The sequence below is a fragment of the Brienomyrus brachyistius genome, chromosome 24, assembly GCF_023856365.1.
Source record: "Brienomyrus brachyistius isolate T26 chromosome 24, BBRACH_0.4, whole genome shotgun sequence".
Lineage (NCBI taxonomy): Eukaryota > Metazoa > Chordata > Actinopteri > Osteoglossiformes > Mormyridae > Brienomyrus > Brienomyrus brachyistius.
Genome location: NC_064556.1, coordinates 6,721,884 through 6,739,574, shown reverse-complemented (window position 1 = coordinate 6,739,574; position 17,691 = coordinate 6,721,884). Strand labels below are relative to the sequence as shown.

The 17,691-nt window shown below is 46.3% G+C and overlaps 1 protein-coding gene across 1 annotated transcript in view; it reads left to right on the top strand.

Moving 5' to 3' along the window:
- Positions 1 to 1,161: 1,161 nt before the first annotated feature.
- LOC125720018 (teneurin-2-like) overlaps positions 1,162 to 17,691 on the top strand; it is a 73,833-nt gene continuing 57,303 nt past the window's right edge. Inside the window, 2 exon segments of the mRNA XM_048994952.1 lie at positions 1,162 to 1,654; positions 8,609 to 8,833. Coding sequence (XP_048850909.1) covers positions 1,639 to 1,654; positions 8,609 to 8,833 — 241 coding nt within the window. The 5' untranslated portion in view covers positions 1,162 to 1,638.

Below are 17,691 nucleotides of genomic sequence, written 5' to 3'. Positions count from 1 at the left end.
CACGTCTGTGTACCCGTGTGCCCACCTGTCTAAACAGCACAAACACAATGGCAGTGGCCTAGTGTAAGAAATACAGAACGAGTCAATGTTGCGTCCTCTTGGACCCCTTACATAAAAACAGTACTGACATGCCGGGAGAGAACGACGGGGACAGACAGGGAGAGAGAGACAGGGGGAGGACAGCGAGGGAGAGACATATAGGGACAGATTGGGAGTGGACAGGGAGGGAGAGACTGGGAAACAGCAGGGAGGGACAGACAGGGAGAGAGAGACAGGGGGAGGACAGCGAGGGAGAGACATATAGGGACAGATTGGGAGTGGACAGGGAGGGAGAGACTGGGAAACAGCAGGGAGGGACAGACGGAGAGAGAGACAGGGGGAGGACAGCGAGGGAGAGACATATAGGGACAGATTGGGAGTGGACAGGGAGGGAGAGACTGGGAAACAGCAGGGAGGGACAGACAGGGAGAGAGAGACAGGGGGAGGACAGCGAGGGAGAGACATATAGGGACAGATTGGGAGTGGACAGGGAGGGAGAGACTGGGAAACAGCAGGGAGGGACAGACAGGGAGAGAGAGACAGGGGGAGGACAGCGAGGGAGAGACATATAGGGACAGATTGGGAGTGGACAGGGAGGGAGAGACTGGGAGAGGGCAGGGATGGACTGGGAAAGTACAGGAAAAAACTGGGAGAGGACAGGGAGAAACTGGGAGAGGACTGGAAGGGAGAGACTGGGAAACAGCAGGGAGGGACAGACTGGAAGACGACAGGGAAAGACTGGGAAATGACAAGAAGAACCTGGGAGAGGACGGGGGAAAACTGGGAGGGACAGACTGGGAGAATACAAATAGAGACTGGGACAGGACAGGGAGAGACAGTAAGAGACTGGCATAGGACAGGGAGGAAGAGAGTGGGAGAGACATAGATGGGGAAACAGGAGGGAGAGAACAGGGAGAGAATGAGAGAGGACAAGGAGGGAGAGACTGGGAGAGACATAGATGGGGAAACTGGAGGGAGAGAATGGGAGAGGACAGAGGGACAGGGAGAGGACAGAGGGACAGGGAGAGGACAGCAAGAGACAGGGTGAAAGAGACTGGGAGAGGCCTGAGAGACATGGAGAGGACAGAGAGAGAGTGGGAAATGGCAAGAGAAAACAGGCAGAGGACAGGGAGCGACAGAGAGAGAGCAAGAGAGGACAGGGAGGGAGAGACTATAAATGGACAGAGAGATGCAGGCATGAGGGAGACGAGCCTGTCCTCCAGAGCATCGCCCTCATCTCAGACCCCCAGTTGCACTGAGAGCACTGCACTTGCTAGTGCCGTGCCGTGCCGAGGCTCTGAGGCTCTGCCCCTGCTCCCTCCACCACTTAGCTCTGCAGCGAGGCAAAATGGGGGGGCTGCAGGGGGGACTTGGGAGCGAGGCAGCGATCTGGACCAGTGACTGCGCACCGCGCGTCTGAGAGCACACTCGCTCCGCTATTGCCGCCGCCGTCCGTGTGGGTGTTTCGTTGGGCACTCGGGCTCTGAGGGGGGGGTCCCGCCAGCACTGAGCTGTGGTGTCACTCCACGTGTGGATGCAGCATTCCCACGGAGGGGTGCAGTGAGGCACGGCGAGGCAGGATTACAGACGGAGCGCGGCATGGAGAAGCGGAAAGGTAAGCGGGGCTCCGAGCGGTGCAGGGCGGGAGGGCTGAACTCGCGGAGGGGCTCTCTAGGGGTTCGTCTCTTTTATTATTTATCACTGGCAGATGAAAAAAGTCTCTTATTTACGGTCCAGTCTCACCTGCCGGGAGACGCCTTCTGTGGTGCCCGCCCCACTCTTTTTGGCTGATTTTCTGCGGGTTTCCTGTGGCTTTGCTACTTTGTGTGACCGGTAGCTGCCAGTGAGTTTCCCGGTCGCCGACCCTGGCGAGGCCCCGGGATGCTCCGGTGCGTGAGGGGATGGAGGAGCGGTGGGAGATGGCTTTAGCAGATCGTACGGGAGCCTGAACCTGGGAGTAGGGCAGCCCACGATCAAGAGCTGTGCCATTGAAACGCTATATGTATACTTATTTATATATATTTAATATACGTTTAACAAAAATGTATATTTAATCATGTGCAATGCATATATTTTTACAGATACAAGGAAGCAAGATACATGAATGCTTTAAACTGAATTACAGAAAAGCATGTAAATTAGTATTTTGATAACATACCGGTACCTTTAGTGAAGGATGATTGTAAGGGTTTTGTGTGCAGGGTATGATTTTTAATGTGCTGTTTTTTTTAATGTGATGTTATTAGAATTGATTACTTGGTGATGGGGAGTGTGAGCATGCTGTTAGGAGACCCTCGGGGGGGGGGGGGGACAGCGCCGTGAACCGTGCTACCTCCACAGCACGTAAGTGTGTCAGGCTGACGGCTGCGGTAATCAGGAGAAACTCTGCAGCCAGGTCAGAGCCAGCTGACTGCTTTACGTAACCCGCACACCTCGGATCAATTTACCCGCACACCTCAGCTCAAATAACCCGCACACCTCAGCTCAAATAACCCGCACACCTCGGATCAATTTACCCACACACCTCAGCTCAAATAACCCGCACACCTCAGCTCAAATAACCCGCACACCTCAGCTCAAATAACCCGCACACCTCGGATCAATTTACCCGCACACCTCAGCTCAAATAACCCGCACACCTCAGCTCAAATAACCCGCACACCTCGGATCAATTTACCCACACACCTCAGCTCAAATAACCCGCACACCTCAGCTCAAATAACCCGCACACCTCAGCTCAAATAACCCGCACACCTCAGCTCAAATAACCCGCACACCTCAGCTCAAATAACCCGCACACCTCGGATCAATTTACCCGCACACCTCAGCTCAAATAACCCGCACACCTCAGCTCAAATAACCCGCACACCTCAGCTCAAATAACCCGCACACCTCGGATCAATTTACCCGCACACCTTCACTCAAATAACCCGCACACCTCAGCTCAAATAACCCGCACACCTCGGATCAATTTACCCGCACACCTTCACTCAAATAACCCACACACCTCAGCTCAAATAACCCGCACACCTCAACTCAAATAACCCACACACCTCGGATCAATTTACCCGCACACCTTCACTCAAATAACCCGCACACCTCAGCTCAAATAACCCACACACTTCGGATCAATTTACCCGCACACCTTCACTCAAATAACCCGCACACCTCAGCTCAAATAACCCACACACCTCAGCTCAGATTACCCGCACACCTCCGCTCAAATAACCTGCACACCGTGGTTCATAAAACCAGCACACCTCAGCTCAAATGACCTGCACACCTCCGCTCAAATAACCCACACACCCTAGCTCAAATTACCCGCACACCTCCACACAAATAACCCGCACACCTTAGTTCATATTACCCGCACACCTCGGTTCAAATTACACGCACACCTTGGTTCATATTACCCGCACAACTCGGCTCAAAATACCCACACACCTCCACTCAAATAACCCACACACCTCGGCTCAAATTACCCGCACACCTCCAGTCAAATTACCCGCACACTTTCACTCAAATAACCCACGCACCTCTGCTCAAATAACCAACACACCTCAGCTCAAATACCAAACACACTTGCACTCAACATGCACACTGCGGCTCAAATACCTAACGATCTCAGTCGAGCCAAGAGAACTTCTAAGTGAAGGTTTTTTTCTTTGAGACCGAGCAGGAGAGACAGTGCAAGGACAACAAGACAGAGAGGGACAGACAACTTTAATTACATTTCTTCCATTTAAGATCTTTCTGTAGAGAATTATTTTCACTGTCTTTCAGTATCTGTTGTTTTTTACTTTTGTTAAACTTTTCCGAATGTTTACTGCTATTTTTAATATTTTAAAAGACGGTGAAAGCGGACTGTGTTGATTTAGGTATACCTGTGTGTGTGCGGATGCGTGTGTGTGTGTGTGTGTGTGTGTGTATGTGAACCTTGCACGCACAGGCGCTCAGCATCCGGATCATGGCAGCGCAGGACGATCTGGTGGCCCACAGTCCCCACAGGGGTGACAGGATGCCAAGCTGAGTTCTGCTAGCCATGTGGAGCTGCCCCCCCCCCCCCCCCCCCCCCCCCCCCAGGCACGGGCCGCGCTCGTCACGGGGCTTCGTGGGCTCCGGCTTCCCATCAGAGGGCTCTAATTAGCCGGGATGGCCGTCTGTGGGGCTGGCGGACAGTGGCACAGGTGCCCCGTCAGCCTGTCACCGTAGGAGTGGCACCCAGTGTGAGCTTTAACGCCGGGAAGAGGCTAACAACGGGTTAGCTTCTTTAACTTCGACTGCCAGGGAGATTTGACTTTCGCCGGCAAGTTTGTCGGGTGTGTAGGTGTGTGTGTGGGGGGGTGCGGTGCCCCCCACCCCCCCAGTTCATGACAAGGAGTGAGATAAAGGTTATTATGTGACTTTTCAGATAATTAGATTAAGCGGCGAAGGTGACACGAATGAGTAACGGTGAGCGCCGTCCTCGGAGGCCGGTGAATCATCAGTGGTGAGGCCTGCTTCCAAGCTCCTTAGCTCTGTGGGGTCTCTGCCCAAACTATACTCCCCCCAGAGGGGTGCAGCAGATCCCCCCCCACATCCCTGACCATTTATATTGTTGTTCTTAAGCATGCACGTCAGATGGAGAGCTTACCTTCACTCCCCTGCCACCACCAGCCTTTTGTGTGCAATTTAATACTTGGTGGGCTGGGGCGGGTTGGCTACCCCCCCCCCCCCCCCAGCAGACACATTTATGCTTTTGCTTCTATTTGCCTAGTGATGCAGGTAAAAGCTTGCTGAAGAGGGAGAGAGTGAGGTGTTTGAGTCCATGGTGACATAAATAACCCAGCGGAGGATAAGGAGGGAGGTACAGGGTGTGCCTCACAATATACGGGGGGGGTCGGGTCCTGCAGGTTCTGGTGAGACAAATCTAAGAAAAAATGTTTGTGCCCCGATAAGGCTCATTCTGTCCGGGGATGTACCGCTCTCATGCGTTTGGGGAAGGAATTTAATTTCTCTGCGCTTTGATCTTCTGAGAGGGCGAGAACTTCTAAAGACTCCAGACAGGGAATTGTGGGAGCAGGGGGAGGGGGCACAGGGGGGGAAAAGAGGGTGGAGAAAAGTAGGGCAATAGGTTTTTTTTCAGTGATAGAAGATAAGAATAGAGTTCTTACACAAAACAGCCGACTTCAAAGGCGGATATTGAAATGTAATTAGCGGAGTGTAATTACTCATCCGTCAGCAGTCAACAGCTGAGTGTCGGGACGCCGTCGTCAGCGCTTCTCAGCCTCGCCGCCGTTCGACGCCACTCCGAAGATGGGGGGGCGCAGGCCCCGGCGACGCCTCGCGGAAAGCACTGGAAACACGGGCCGGGCCGGGCTGGCCGTGAAAAGCGCGGCACGCATGACCTCGCTGTTTGCTTTTGATCATTACGGCGACCTCGATCGCCCCCCTATTCCCCGCCCCTTCTCGCCTGCATGTTGCAGCGTAAAACAACACTGACTCAGTGTAAAATCTTCATTTGATATCGTGAGTGAAAGAATGAGATTCGGGTTCCGTTTTTCGGTTCCTCCCATGGTACCGGAAATGTCATCTGCATGCGACTGAAAGGGAAAAGCTGCCGAGTTATTTATAACACTTCATTTAAAAAAAGAAAAGCACGCAGCACACAAACATTGTGTGGAAGGCAGCATCTTTGTCCCTGAGCGCCACTACATCGTCGGGGGCATCGTACCGCATGACTGCTGGGACTCTCTGTTTGTTTTATTGATGTTCCCGCTTTTTTTAATGACTTTTAACGGATTCGGTTTGATCAGCACGCCTTTGAAAGCCTCCTGTATTCTCTTTCATTCCGGCTTCATTTTGGCGGGAAGCGGCTGCCACCGTGCATCTGTTTCTTGCGGCACATGTTGTTTTTTTTTTATCTTTTTAGTCAGTATGGAGGAGACCATCATGAGGACGTTGCCCCTGGACACCTTTCCCCCAAACATGTGACTTGATAACCCATCTTTGTGATCACGTGCGAAAAGATTCGGGGCGTGTACACCGGCACGTGAACCGTACCCCCCCCTTCACAGAAGTAGGCCGACACATAAATAACGTGCGTCGCAGAGTTACCAGCGATCAGGCTAAAGAGTTCGCTGGGAATGCAAGAAGGAAATATAATTTGCCGCACGTCACGTGGTCGAGGATGAAAGCGGGCGGGCAGACAGGCTCCCGGTGGCGGGCTCCCCACCACTCCCCACTACACACCCAGCCCCCCCCCCCCCCCCCGCTGACACACTTTCTGCCACATTTGAATGAAACCACGGTGGCAACATCGGGTGAGAACGCAGCGCCAGCCATACTGCGGGGTCTCTCAGGCTGGAATGAGGGGGCAGATTACAGACGATAAGCCGATGGTGATAGTGAACAATAAATGGCAAGATTCATGAGATTAAAGTATTAACATCAAATAAAATTAAAATTATATGGAGCCAAGGAAGATGGAATCGAATGATGCACTATCCTTTGCCGCTGCACCTCCTCTTTCTTACGCACTATCCTTTGCCGCTGCACCTCCTCTTTCTTACGCACTATCCTTTGCCACTGGCCTCCTCATTCTTATGCACTATCCTTTGCCGCTGCGCCTCCTTTTCTTGCACACTATCCTTTGCCGTTGCACCTCCTATTTCTTGCGCACTATCCTTTGCCTCTGCGCCTCCTCTTTCTTACGCACTATCCTTTGCCACTGCGCCTCCTCTTTCTTATGCACTATCCTTTGCCGCTGCGTCTCCTCTTTCTTACGCACTATCCTTTGCCGCTGCACCTCCTCTTTCTTAGGCACTATCCTTTGCCGCTGCATCTCCTCTTTCTTACGCACTATCCTTTGCCGCTGCGTCTCCTCTTTCTTACGCACTATCCTTTGCCGCTGCGTCTCCTCTTTCTTACGCACTATCCTTTGCCACTGCACCTCCTCTTTCTTACGCACTATCCTTTACCGCTGCACCTCCTCTTTCTTACACACTATCCTTTGCCGCTGCACCTCCTCTTTCTTACGCACTATCCTTTGCCGCTGCACCACCTTTTTATAGTGCTGCCCCTTATTTTCTCGACGGGTAGCTCAGAGGGGATCCTCAGGTGGTCGATGCAGCGACTGACGTGGCTGGTTTTACAGAGAGTGGTTCTGAATGGCTGACTGTGTCTCCCCCCCGCCATAGTCGGGGTCTAGTAAATACCGGTATGCGAGCAGCTGTGGAGTCTTTGATGACACCTGCAGTTTTGAGTAGGGAGAATGAGAATGGGCATGGAGAAATGTAGGAGCGGCTATGCCATCGAACGCAGAGTGCAGCTACAGGTCGATGGGGTGGGGAGTCGTGAATTCCGTGGTGGATGGAGGCCACTCATCACCCGGGGCTGCTGTTCCCGCTGCCGCTATTCCGCGCTTCCTCCAGGGGTCAGACGGATCCCGCATCGCCACCACGGCACTTGCTGCCATAGACCTCGTTAGTCAGGTCTGTTCAGCTTCAAGTTTTTTAGTGCAAGAAGGGGGGAAAAAAAACACTAATGAAAAACAAGGGAAATTAAATGTCAGACGAGCCTGCAGTGCCAAGCCCATAGGAGGAATTTAGGGGAACTGCATTGCTTGGTATAATTAAATTTCGATAGTTAAAGCACAATTACTTTTTTTGTAATTAACGTGAGTCTGAAAACGCTCCGTTCCCTTGCAATCAGCTCCTCGCCGTAAAACCTCTAAGCCGGCCTGTCCCCCGCACCGTCACCGCCAAACCGTGAAGGTTATCTCCAAAGCCTTCCGCTCTGCCTGGACCTGGAGAGAGGCCGTTGGTGCCCCGGAACAACCCCCCCCCCCTTCCCTAAACCCCCCCCCCCCCCCCCCCCCCATCGTCATTATTTAGCAGTCCAGCACTGGTGTTGTCCTAAAATTGCAAATCGCGATTCTTGGCTTCAAAAGCAAAATTCCTGCACAGAGTTTTAACGTTTAAACTTGTGAAATGTCTTTCTGCCATGTCCAGCCCCCAGACACCCCTCAAGTCTGCTTTGTTTCATATACATTCTAAAAGTTATAAGCTTTAATATCTGTGCAGAGATCAGTTATGATTTGTTTGCTTGTTTGTTTAGCTGAGATGAGGATGAGACTGGAGTAAAAATAATAATAAACTTTGGAAGCATCGCGTTGACGGTTACAGCTACGTCCCCCCCAGCCCCCCACCCCCCGGTCCCTCTCACCACCACCCCCCATTCTTCCTGAGTGCTAATTTTTCCCTTCATACCTTATTCTATGTATCTCTCGTCCTGTCAGCCCAACAGCGGCAGTGAGTGTCCTGTCGCCTTGATCTGCCCCCCCCAGCCACGCAGCTTGAAAACGTCGCCTTTTTTATAGATGAGAAACGCAGAGCGGCCGGGACAGACAGGGGGCTGAGATTGTGTGTGTGTGTGTGTGTGTGTGTGTGTGTGTGTGTGTGTGTGTGTGTGTGTGTGTGTGTGTGTGTGTGTGTGTGTGTGTGTGTGTGTGTGTTTCTCTACAATGCGCACCTTTCTGGCCCCTGTCCTCCGGTTTGTAACTTCCTCCTTCTGTCTGTCCGTTCCCCAGGTGGCCCCCTCCCTCCCACTCCTGCCTCCAGCCTGCTCCCACCTGCCCCTCCTCCACCTTCCGGCCCCCTCCAACCCGCCCCCCCAGCCGTCAGAGAGTGCCAGGTGCCCCTGCTCGACAGCAGCTCCCCCTGCCCCATTCTGGAGTCTCACGCTGACGATGAGTTTTCCCCCAACTCCTATCTGTTACAGGCCTGCGGTCCTCTTCCTCAGCCCCCCTCCACGGGTAAGACCCGCTCACCCCGCTCACACGGGTGCTCCGTCCTGTCAGGACACATCGTGCCATAGAGGAGACGATGTTTAATATAAAGGTTAAAAACTGTCCCCTCCGTTCTGCGAGCTCACTGCAGGTGTACTGAGCGCGTGCAGCTGAAAGGCAAACGTCGCCATAGCTACACTGTGTTGACTGTGGGTTTTTTTTTTTTTTTTTTTTTTTAAGAACACGTTCCGCATTGTGGTTCCCCGGTACTCGATTGACTCCAGTTGTAAATGGACACGGGACAGTAGTGCCAGAATGCAGGAATTCGAGGTTCTATGATCGCGTCGGGTGGGAGAGTTTCTGAGGAAGACCGTACGTGTGTGTGACTGGTTTCCCTGCCTCCTCCGCAGTAGTTTGCCGATCCCAGTTCATTTCAGGCTTTCATTGAAATCAGAGCTGGGCTCTTTTTTCAAAATCAGTGTTTTTAAGTCAGTCTGGTTAATAGGAAATTTGCTTTTTTATAAAAAAAAAATATATATATATATAGTATTTTCAATTGCATTATAAAGTTTTCCCCTCTTGAAATGTTGTTGAAATGCTTTTTCTTTCAAATTATGTAAAATAACTGATCATGCAGCTTTTTAATAGTATTTAGATCATTTAAATATTTAAAGGTAACTTTATTTACTGATCTATTCGCCATTTTATCATTCTTTTTTTGTACCGCTTATTCTGAGATTTTATGTGCTGTAAACGAACTAACTAAACCGACGGAGAAAATGATCCCGCTGATCCCAAAACATTCATTTTTGTTTCCGTCAAAAATAAAAACTTAGTTTATTTCATATAAAGCGGCGGCTATTTAATGTCAAAGCCATTTTAAAATCTGTGTTTCCCTGAAGCCTGTTTATCGCCATGGCATCACACCGACAAATTCAGCTGTCTGGGAACCAGACTGAGGCAAAAAAATAACAATATAATATGATTTGCCTAGAAAAACAAGACAGGATTTTTATTTTTTTTTGAGACATTTCTTTTGAGTTCCATTGACGCCGACAAACAGCACAAGAGAAATTGTTGACCAGCTGATGCAAACAAATAAGATGAATTGTTGGATGAAAGACCATATTTTCCATCACGAACTGTGAAGTGACCCCACCCCCTCCCATCAGTGGCGTCCTCTCCCCCCCCCCCTTGGTTATCGTGGTCCGTTGGCATTACGTTCCCGGCGGGCTGGATCCTTCAAGCGTCCTGTCTTAAGAATTACCCCGCCTTGAGTGACTCTGTCCTTTGGTGCAGCTGCTTAATATGTGGACTCTAAGTAGGGAATGAATGCAACGCTGGCAGCCACAGGCCAAGCAGATTAGACAGATACTTCCCAGACTTTATTACTCGAAATTTCCTACCCGTGATCGGTGGCTGAGTTTCATTGTCCCGAAAGCGCCGACCTCAAAGCTTTTAATTACGGCGGCCAATTGCAGTAGCCTGTCGACTGCACCATCCAGCCTGACAGCTGAGCAGTTCGTTGATGAGTTTCCACCGCGTTGGAAGCGAATTGCTAAACACAGGTTATATATAGTGAAGGAAAATGTGTTTAAAATAATCGCATAATACAATTTCCGCCTGAGCGTGTCTGCTGTTGACGCCATTCCGGTCTCCTTTAATCCGTTATAAATCGTTACTGAGCCTGATCGGGGCACCGAGCTGGAGAAAGACGTGATTGTAACCCTTTTAAAATATATCCACATAATGGTTATAATTAGTTTACTGTTTGGTGGTGCAACATCAATCATACCCAGAGCAAGCGTACAATAAACGAGGGCGTCTCTGGCTTCAGGAGTGACCCTGTAATTGCTTTGAAAAAAAGGTCACAAACAGCATTAAAATTAAGGAGAAAATCGCAAGTGTGGCCACTGTCTGTTATTAATGTTGCATGTGCTATTTTGAAGTCTCTACTATTGTTTAGTTTTACGTTTGCACCTAACGTGTCTTAGAAATAATACCTAAAACAATGGATACATTTTTCTGTAGTTTTATATACTCCCTGTAAATAATATTTTATTATTAACTGCATTCTTATTTTTCGTAGCATTATAAATTCATCCAAACAATGAGCTTAGTCTTATTAAATTCAGTAATTTTTTCCCTGTTTTTTTTTTTTTTTTTTACTTATAAATTAACTATCTAAATAATGAATGCGTAGTTATTGTTTAACTCTCGTAATTTCCTTGTACACAGTCCTAATTGTGCATTGTTACAGTTGGAGCACGCTGCCATTGTTCAGGCCAGAGCTCCTGCTCACCTGGGCTCCGCTCCTGTACGGTGATAAAGAACATGGCTGAACATGACAGGAAAACAAACGGCACGGCTCTCTGCTGAGGGCAGCCCGGCACAAAGTTGCCGTTTTGAAGAATGTTTTTATTTATTTAATTTTTTCTTTTTTCTTTTACTTTACATGCAAGGGATTGATTTCTGCTGGGTTTTTCTGGCCAGTACTGAAACCGCTCATCTAAAGCATAATTCAGTAAACCAGCCATATATTCCAAAACCACCATATAATAAAAATTAATTAGAATAATGATTATTTTATTTTTATTAATAATAATAAAATTATCTTGATATTGTTCTTGTTTTTGCTTATCCGAAATAAAATACATAGAAGCAAAAGATTAAATAATTTAAAAAAAACATATAAAATGCGCTATTAATGAATAGTTTTGTTATATCTTAAATTTTTAAAATCATCTCAGCAGTAAAAAAATTAAATATTTGTGCTGAAATAAAGAAAAGCAAATGTTTCATTATTAAATGTATTTTCTATTTCCTAATAGGTTTGGGAATTATCCTGACTTTAGGCATATATTTTACTGAAATTATTCTGGATAAGAATACAAAATAAATCTGCTTTATTACATTTACTGGTAATGTTAAATATTTGTACATTTATTTGAGCCTAATTACTGGTATGACAAGCTAAATGATTTAACTGTAGAAAACAAACCAATGAATTCTGAAAGTACTAGAAGGCACAGCCACCAAAAAATTAAATAACATTTTAAAAAGCATTTGGTTAAATAAAGAACTAATTAATTAATTACTAAGTAATTCATGTCTTTTCTACTAATGGATACATCCCAACAGATGGAATTTTCCAATCAGCTTATTTCTTAATTTTTTTATTTGATACCATTGAACCTCTGGAAAAATCTGCAAAAAAATAAATATCTGGATACAGTGCAAGATTACATACGTTATTTCAGTAGGTATTTGGATTCACTGTGTTCTTTACACAATAAATGTTGAGGGTCGTGGCAGTAATTAATGCAGTATTGAGAGAATGCAACTCTACTCATAAATTATGCAGCCAGCTAGCTAAAAGCAACCGTGCGCATGCAAGACAAGCAATTCACTATAGGTAACATCAACGTGAGAGTGCAGATCTCTGCGCCCTGTTCAAACAGCTGCCTGACGTAATCTGCTAATATTAAAATGACTTCTCCTTGAAAAGAAGTGTTTTGGAACTTTTGAGTTTTCTAGATTTTTTATAGTGCATAAATTTCCTCTTTGTTCTTCAGGTTGAGTAAATGAATATTTCAAAATATATAGATTTTTTAAATTATTTATCTTACAATAACAACACTGCTGAATTGCAGCCAGTTGAGCTTAAATGTGCATAAATGTAACTGTGAGTGTAAATGTGTTCGTGAGAAACAAGTTTTAAAATAGTTTATTATATAAACATATATTTTTTAATATACTTTGTCTTTTTATATAACTTTTTCATTCTCATTACACATCAGACAAACCTGAAATTTAGCACTGGGACTTGGTTTATTTATATGTTACTTGAATAGATATTGTTAATTAATTTATTTGTATTTTTTTTAATATTCACATCGAGGGGAAAAAATTCACCACATGACATACTCATGCTGTTTTTAATTACTATTCATTTTAAATAAGTGCAATTGCCACAAAAGACTGTTCCGCTGGAGTACAGCGGAAGCAGACTGCCATTACGCCTTTGTCAATCTGCGTCCCTGGGCAGAAAATAAATTCCGGAAGCATTTGCTGGCCAGTACGACGGCACTGTGGCGCATTAGCGGCGTGTCTGCATCCAGTCGGCTGCACCATGGCTTTGCTGCGATGGCCGCGATCGCGGTGTCGAATGAGAAAGGCCTAGTTAGATGTGTGAGCCACGCAAAAAAAGTTTGCACGATCCTTCCGGTGTCGTCCTCCACGACCAGACCGTTTATCTCGAGATGAAATAGTTTTCATTTGGTTGATGCCACTTGACGGGATGCCATTGCCTATTATATTTATAATGTAACATGTCGGCGTTTTTTGGGAAGCAATGGCGTAGGCTCTCGGGTGAATGTCGAAGGGGAAGCTGGTCAGCCACGTGCTTTACTCTCGGTTACTACCTCAGCCTGCCTCCCTACTATGACATTTGTAACGTGCGAGCACGATCAGCATCCACACGTCTCTCGCGGGAGCCTGGGCTACTCGAGGAAGCTTCAGCCGTGCCGTTTCTCAGGCTATCTGTGTAGCTGAAGCCGCGAGCTTCCGTGCTGAGCGTAGTCTGTGCCTGGCGCTGTGGAATCCACCCCACCAGAAAGAGGTCGCCCGCGTTTATTAACGGAAGATTAAATGTATACTGTCAATTGTTTCTCTCCTAATGATAATGTTAGTAATGTAGTGTCATGGTAGCGTTATGTGTATTTATATAACGAAAATAGACCAATAGGTTTTTATATAACGTATCAGCGTCTCAGTTCTTCCAATATTTCTGTGTACTGGGTTCCTCCAGTCATGTTATCTTGAATAAATCTCCAATGGATGGGGGGGGGGGGTAGAATTAAAGGGGAAGTATCTGAGTGGAACACTGAGGTATTCTTGCGCTGGCCTTTAATAAAGAGAGTTATGGATTCCTACCGTCCGGTATGGATTGACGGGCAGCCCCCCCCGTGCTCAGGCTGACTGGCAGATTTATCGATAAATGATTTATTCAGGTCGAGAACTCAGCAACAACTCAGGCATCTTCTTTTCGCCTCTCCTCCCGTGCTTCACTTTCAGGCTAATGCGTGTTGCTTCTTCCTCGCTTCGGCCCTCGTGCCTCCTGCTTCGCCCATCCAGAAGAGGGTTCCCCGGTAAGGGAACCTGCACTTGAGCACTCAGCTACAGGCCACTTTGCCGGTGTTTAATACACGGGACCAGCCCTGTTTCCATCACCTTCAGCACCTTAACACTGGAGGTTGGGAACACACTCAGCCGTCGTGTCTAGCGCATTAAATTATAATTAGCCCCGTCCATAGTGTGCGGCAGAGCTCTGCAACACAGCGGCAACTTAACGCTCCTGCTTTTAGTTCTGCTTCTGTAGTTCTTTTTTGGGAGAGGGTGGTAGCTAAATGAAACTACTCAGCTCTAAAGCCCGGTAATCAGTCAGGGTTCTGAGTCTTAATGTGTCCTGAAAAAAAATACATAAGGAGAAAAAAAAAAAAACGAACACAGCCACACAGGCCTGCATCCCTCTCTGAAGATGTGTTTATAGACGATTTAGGGGAAACACTGAAAGCGTAATGTAACTCCATTGGTTCATCAATAATTCATTACAGTCTTGGCTTACCGGGCGATCGTACGTGGAGTGGACATTGTATAAATAATGCAGGGGAGCTTGTCACAATACTTTGACTGACGTTTTGTGGCTTAGTTCCCGACTCTCGGGAAAAAAATACCGGCACAGGCTGGATTCGAAGACCCTCGTCCGAGGTGGTTTTACGGACAGTGCCGCTGTCTGCTGGGTGCTTTTCTGTAAACGGAAAAAGTTTACGCTACCTGAATGAATGTTGTCCGCTGCTAATAAACAGCATGCGATTCGCCTCACTGATATCCAATGGAAATTCTCCAGGTGAACATGCTGTTGTTGCGTATTGTGCTCTGTATCTACGGTGTGTGTGTGAGCGTGCATGCTCCATGTAAGTTACGCGGCTGCAAGGGCACCTTGCAAGAGGCCCATGATATAGAGCCAATGTGGAGAATAGGAAAAGACGAAAGACGTTCTGTTAAATCAGTCAGTCAATGATCACTGTCGAATGCAGCAAAATGTGATGGTGAACATATTTGCTGCGCCTTTGCAAGGCCATTGCACTTGTTTTCTCAGGTTTTGCTCTGCTAGCTGATCTCATTCATGGCGACTTTCTCGTTGGCATTTTACTTTATTTCGGGAGAACTGAGTAAACTCTGTGGTGTCGTAAATCGGTTACGCGTCACTTGCAGCCTTCCTGTGGTGTGGCATTTTCCTTTCCAAATAAACAAATAAAACAGCACTTTATGTATGTAAACATTAAAAATAAATGTACCAAAAACGCATCATTTAAGCATGCTGCCTTCGAATGACAGAGGTAAACTAATGGATGGGCAGTATTCCGCGATTAAAGTGTTTAAATTCCTGTGTTTATAGCACATGGGTCCAGACACATAACAGAGATGTCTTCACCTTTTGCTTGTTTTCTTTCCCATCTTTTAAAATGATACCAGCATGTAAAAACAGTCAGTAACCATCCCATCAAGTGACGTTACTCTGTAACAGGGAAAGAAAAAATGTAAAAATAGAAAACCATGCATTTCTGCTTTACTCTACTGTAGTGATTTTATATGCTGTTTTATACGCCTTATGTATACCCATTTAAATTGCCACGCGCTTGTTACTGAGCATAAAAATCACTGATGCCTTTTGAACGATTTAGTCTAATATTTATGTAATTAAGTGCAATATCGATTTTTGTACGAGTGTACAGGTCCGTCTGACACCCCGCTGTCTTTTCTCAAACTAAATTATTACCACTAACTGTCCTTTGACTTTTGTATATTTTCCTCTTTCACTCAAAATGTATCGTCTGCCGAATTATAAACTCTGATTTGTGGCATTAACTTAAAATACTTTTTTTTTTTTTTTTTGCAAAAAAAAATAAAATTTTAAGTGTGTAGCCATTTTGAAGGCTTTTATAGGTTTATTAGTATAATAAGAAAAAAAAATTGTTATTCAGAATCATTGATAGGCATGTTCTTGATTTGTTTGCTTGTTACTAATGGCGTTTTCGCTTTTTCTGAATGGAGCCCACTGCTCCTGCTGGATCTCATGACCCTGTCTCTGGTCCAGCCCCTGGCTGATATACACAGGATCCGTCTGGTGTCCATTCCCGGTGTTCAGGCTGTGCTTTTTATTTTTATGAATGGTACACACCTCTGCATCCAGCTCCTCATTTAAAATACCAGCACGTGCCCTCCGAACCCTCGTAACGTAATTTGTTTTTGCCTGCCCCCGTGATAATGAATTAGCGCATTAATTAATTTTTATAAAAATGAAGTAAATCTTTATATCAGTGATTAACAGGAGGTGATGGAAAGGCACTCGCTTAAGAGGGACTCTTCTGGTCAGCATTTTAATACTGAGGGAGCAGGGCTGTAATGTTTTTCGTAGTGGGTAGTAATTATCACGTTAGTAATTATCAAGTTTGTTTCACATTTTAAAATTCGTTTCAATTAAAAATCAGCAAGAAAAAAAAAACCAAATATGCTCAAATGGCAGTACGCATACTGAAAATTCTTATGGATGTCCTGATGTATGTCGTAAAATATTATTAATATAATATAATGTTTTCTCAATATAATATAAGGCTCTGTAGCTTAAATTGCTCTCCGATTACAGTTAGGCCTTCTATATCTCCTAAGAAAATTACACTTTCAGCTTTTATGTTAAATTGTTTTTCAATTTTTTTTTTATTAGCTATGTCTTGTAAATTAACAGTTCACCATCCGAATTTTTTTTTGCTATTGGTATAAAATTTTGTGACCATTAATACAGTTTGCTTGTTTGTTTATTTCTTTTTCCAAATCCCGAGGAAGCTAATTCTTTCAGTCATGACATACCTAAACAATATCTACAACAGTATTTGTGTGACTGGCCTTGTAAAGTGTCCGTTCAGACGGCAGTTTGTTTCAAATCTGAATAGTAGAAATTGCAAACATATAGCTCCCCACCTTATATATATATATATGGGCAAACATTTCCCGGGCGATGAAGGAAACTTCTACATAAAGGAGAGATCGAAATTGAATTAGCACCTTTCTGTTTAGCTTTATGTTTGATTTCTTGAATTAACTAATGGTATTAAAAGCTCATTTTTTGAGTTTTTTTCTCTCCCAGCGCCTGCTCATTTTGCGAACATTTTTCAAGGTTGCCGTTTATGAAGTCAGTTTTGCAGTTTTCTACTGTCGGTTCAGTTCAGCTTTAGGATAGAATTCGGCTGGAACCGAACAGGCTAACAAGACACTGAAAGACCGTGTGTGTGTGTGTCTGTGTGTCTGTCTGGTGAGGGGGGTGGAATTGAGGGTCTTGTATATGTCCACAGGTGTCTATAGTAGGCATATTATCCAGTGACGAGTGTGAGTGTCTGCTGTGTGTGTGTGTGTGTGTGTGTGTGTGTGTGTGTGTGTGTGTGTGCGTGCCCAGTCGCCTGGTAGGCTGTGTAGCTGCCCATGCCTGACCAGGAGCTTCTCTCCAATCTTCCTCACACCGAGCATCTGGATCCCGGGTCACTGTGTCACCCAGCAGACCGGCTGCTTCCAGCTACCTGTGGAGGCCAATAAAACGCTCCTCTGGCAGTATCGGCTTGCCCTCTCCCTGTAAGTCATCTCTCTGAGCTGACGGCCTCCGTCTGCGAGGTGTGAAGTGGCTCTACGGGGAGCGAGCGTGTTTTTTTTCCTCTCTAAACCAGGGGACCTTTCTGCTGTCGACGTTGTGTGGGACGGTGTGCAGGAATGTAATCTCCGCACTCCTCCTGACCTTCTTTCCTGCTCCTGCACAGCTCCCTTAATGTCACCCC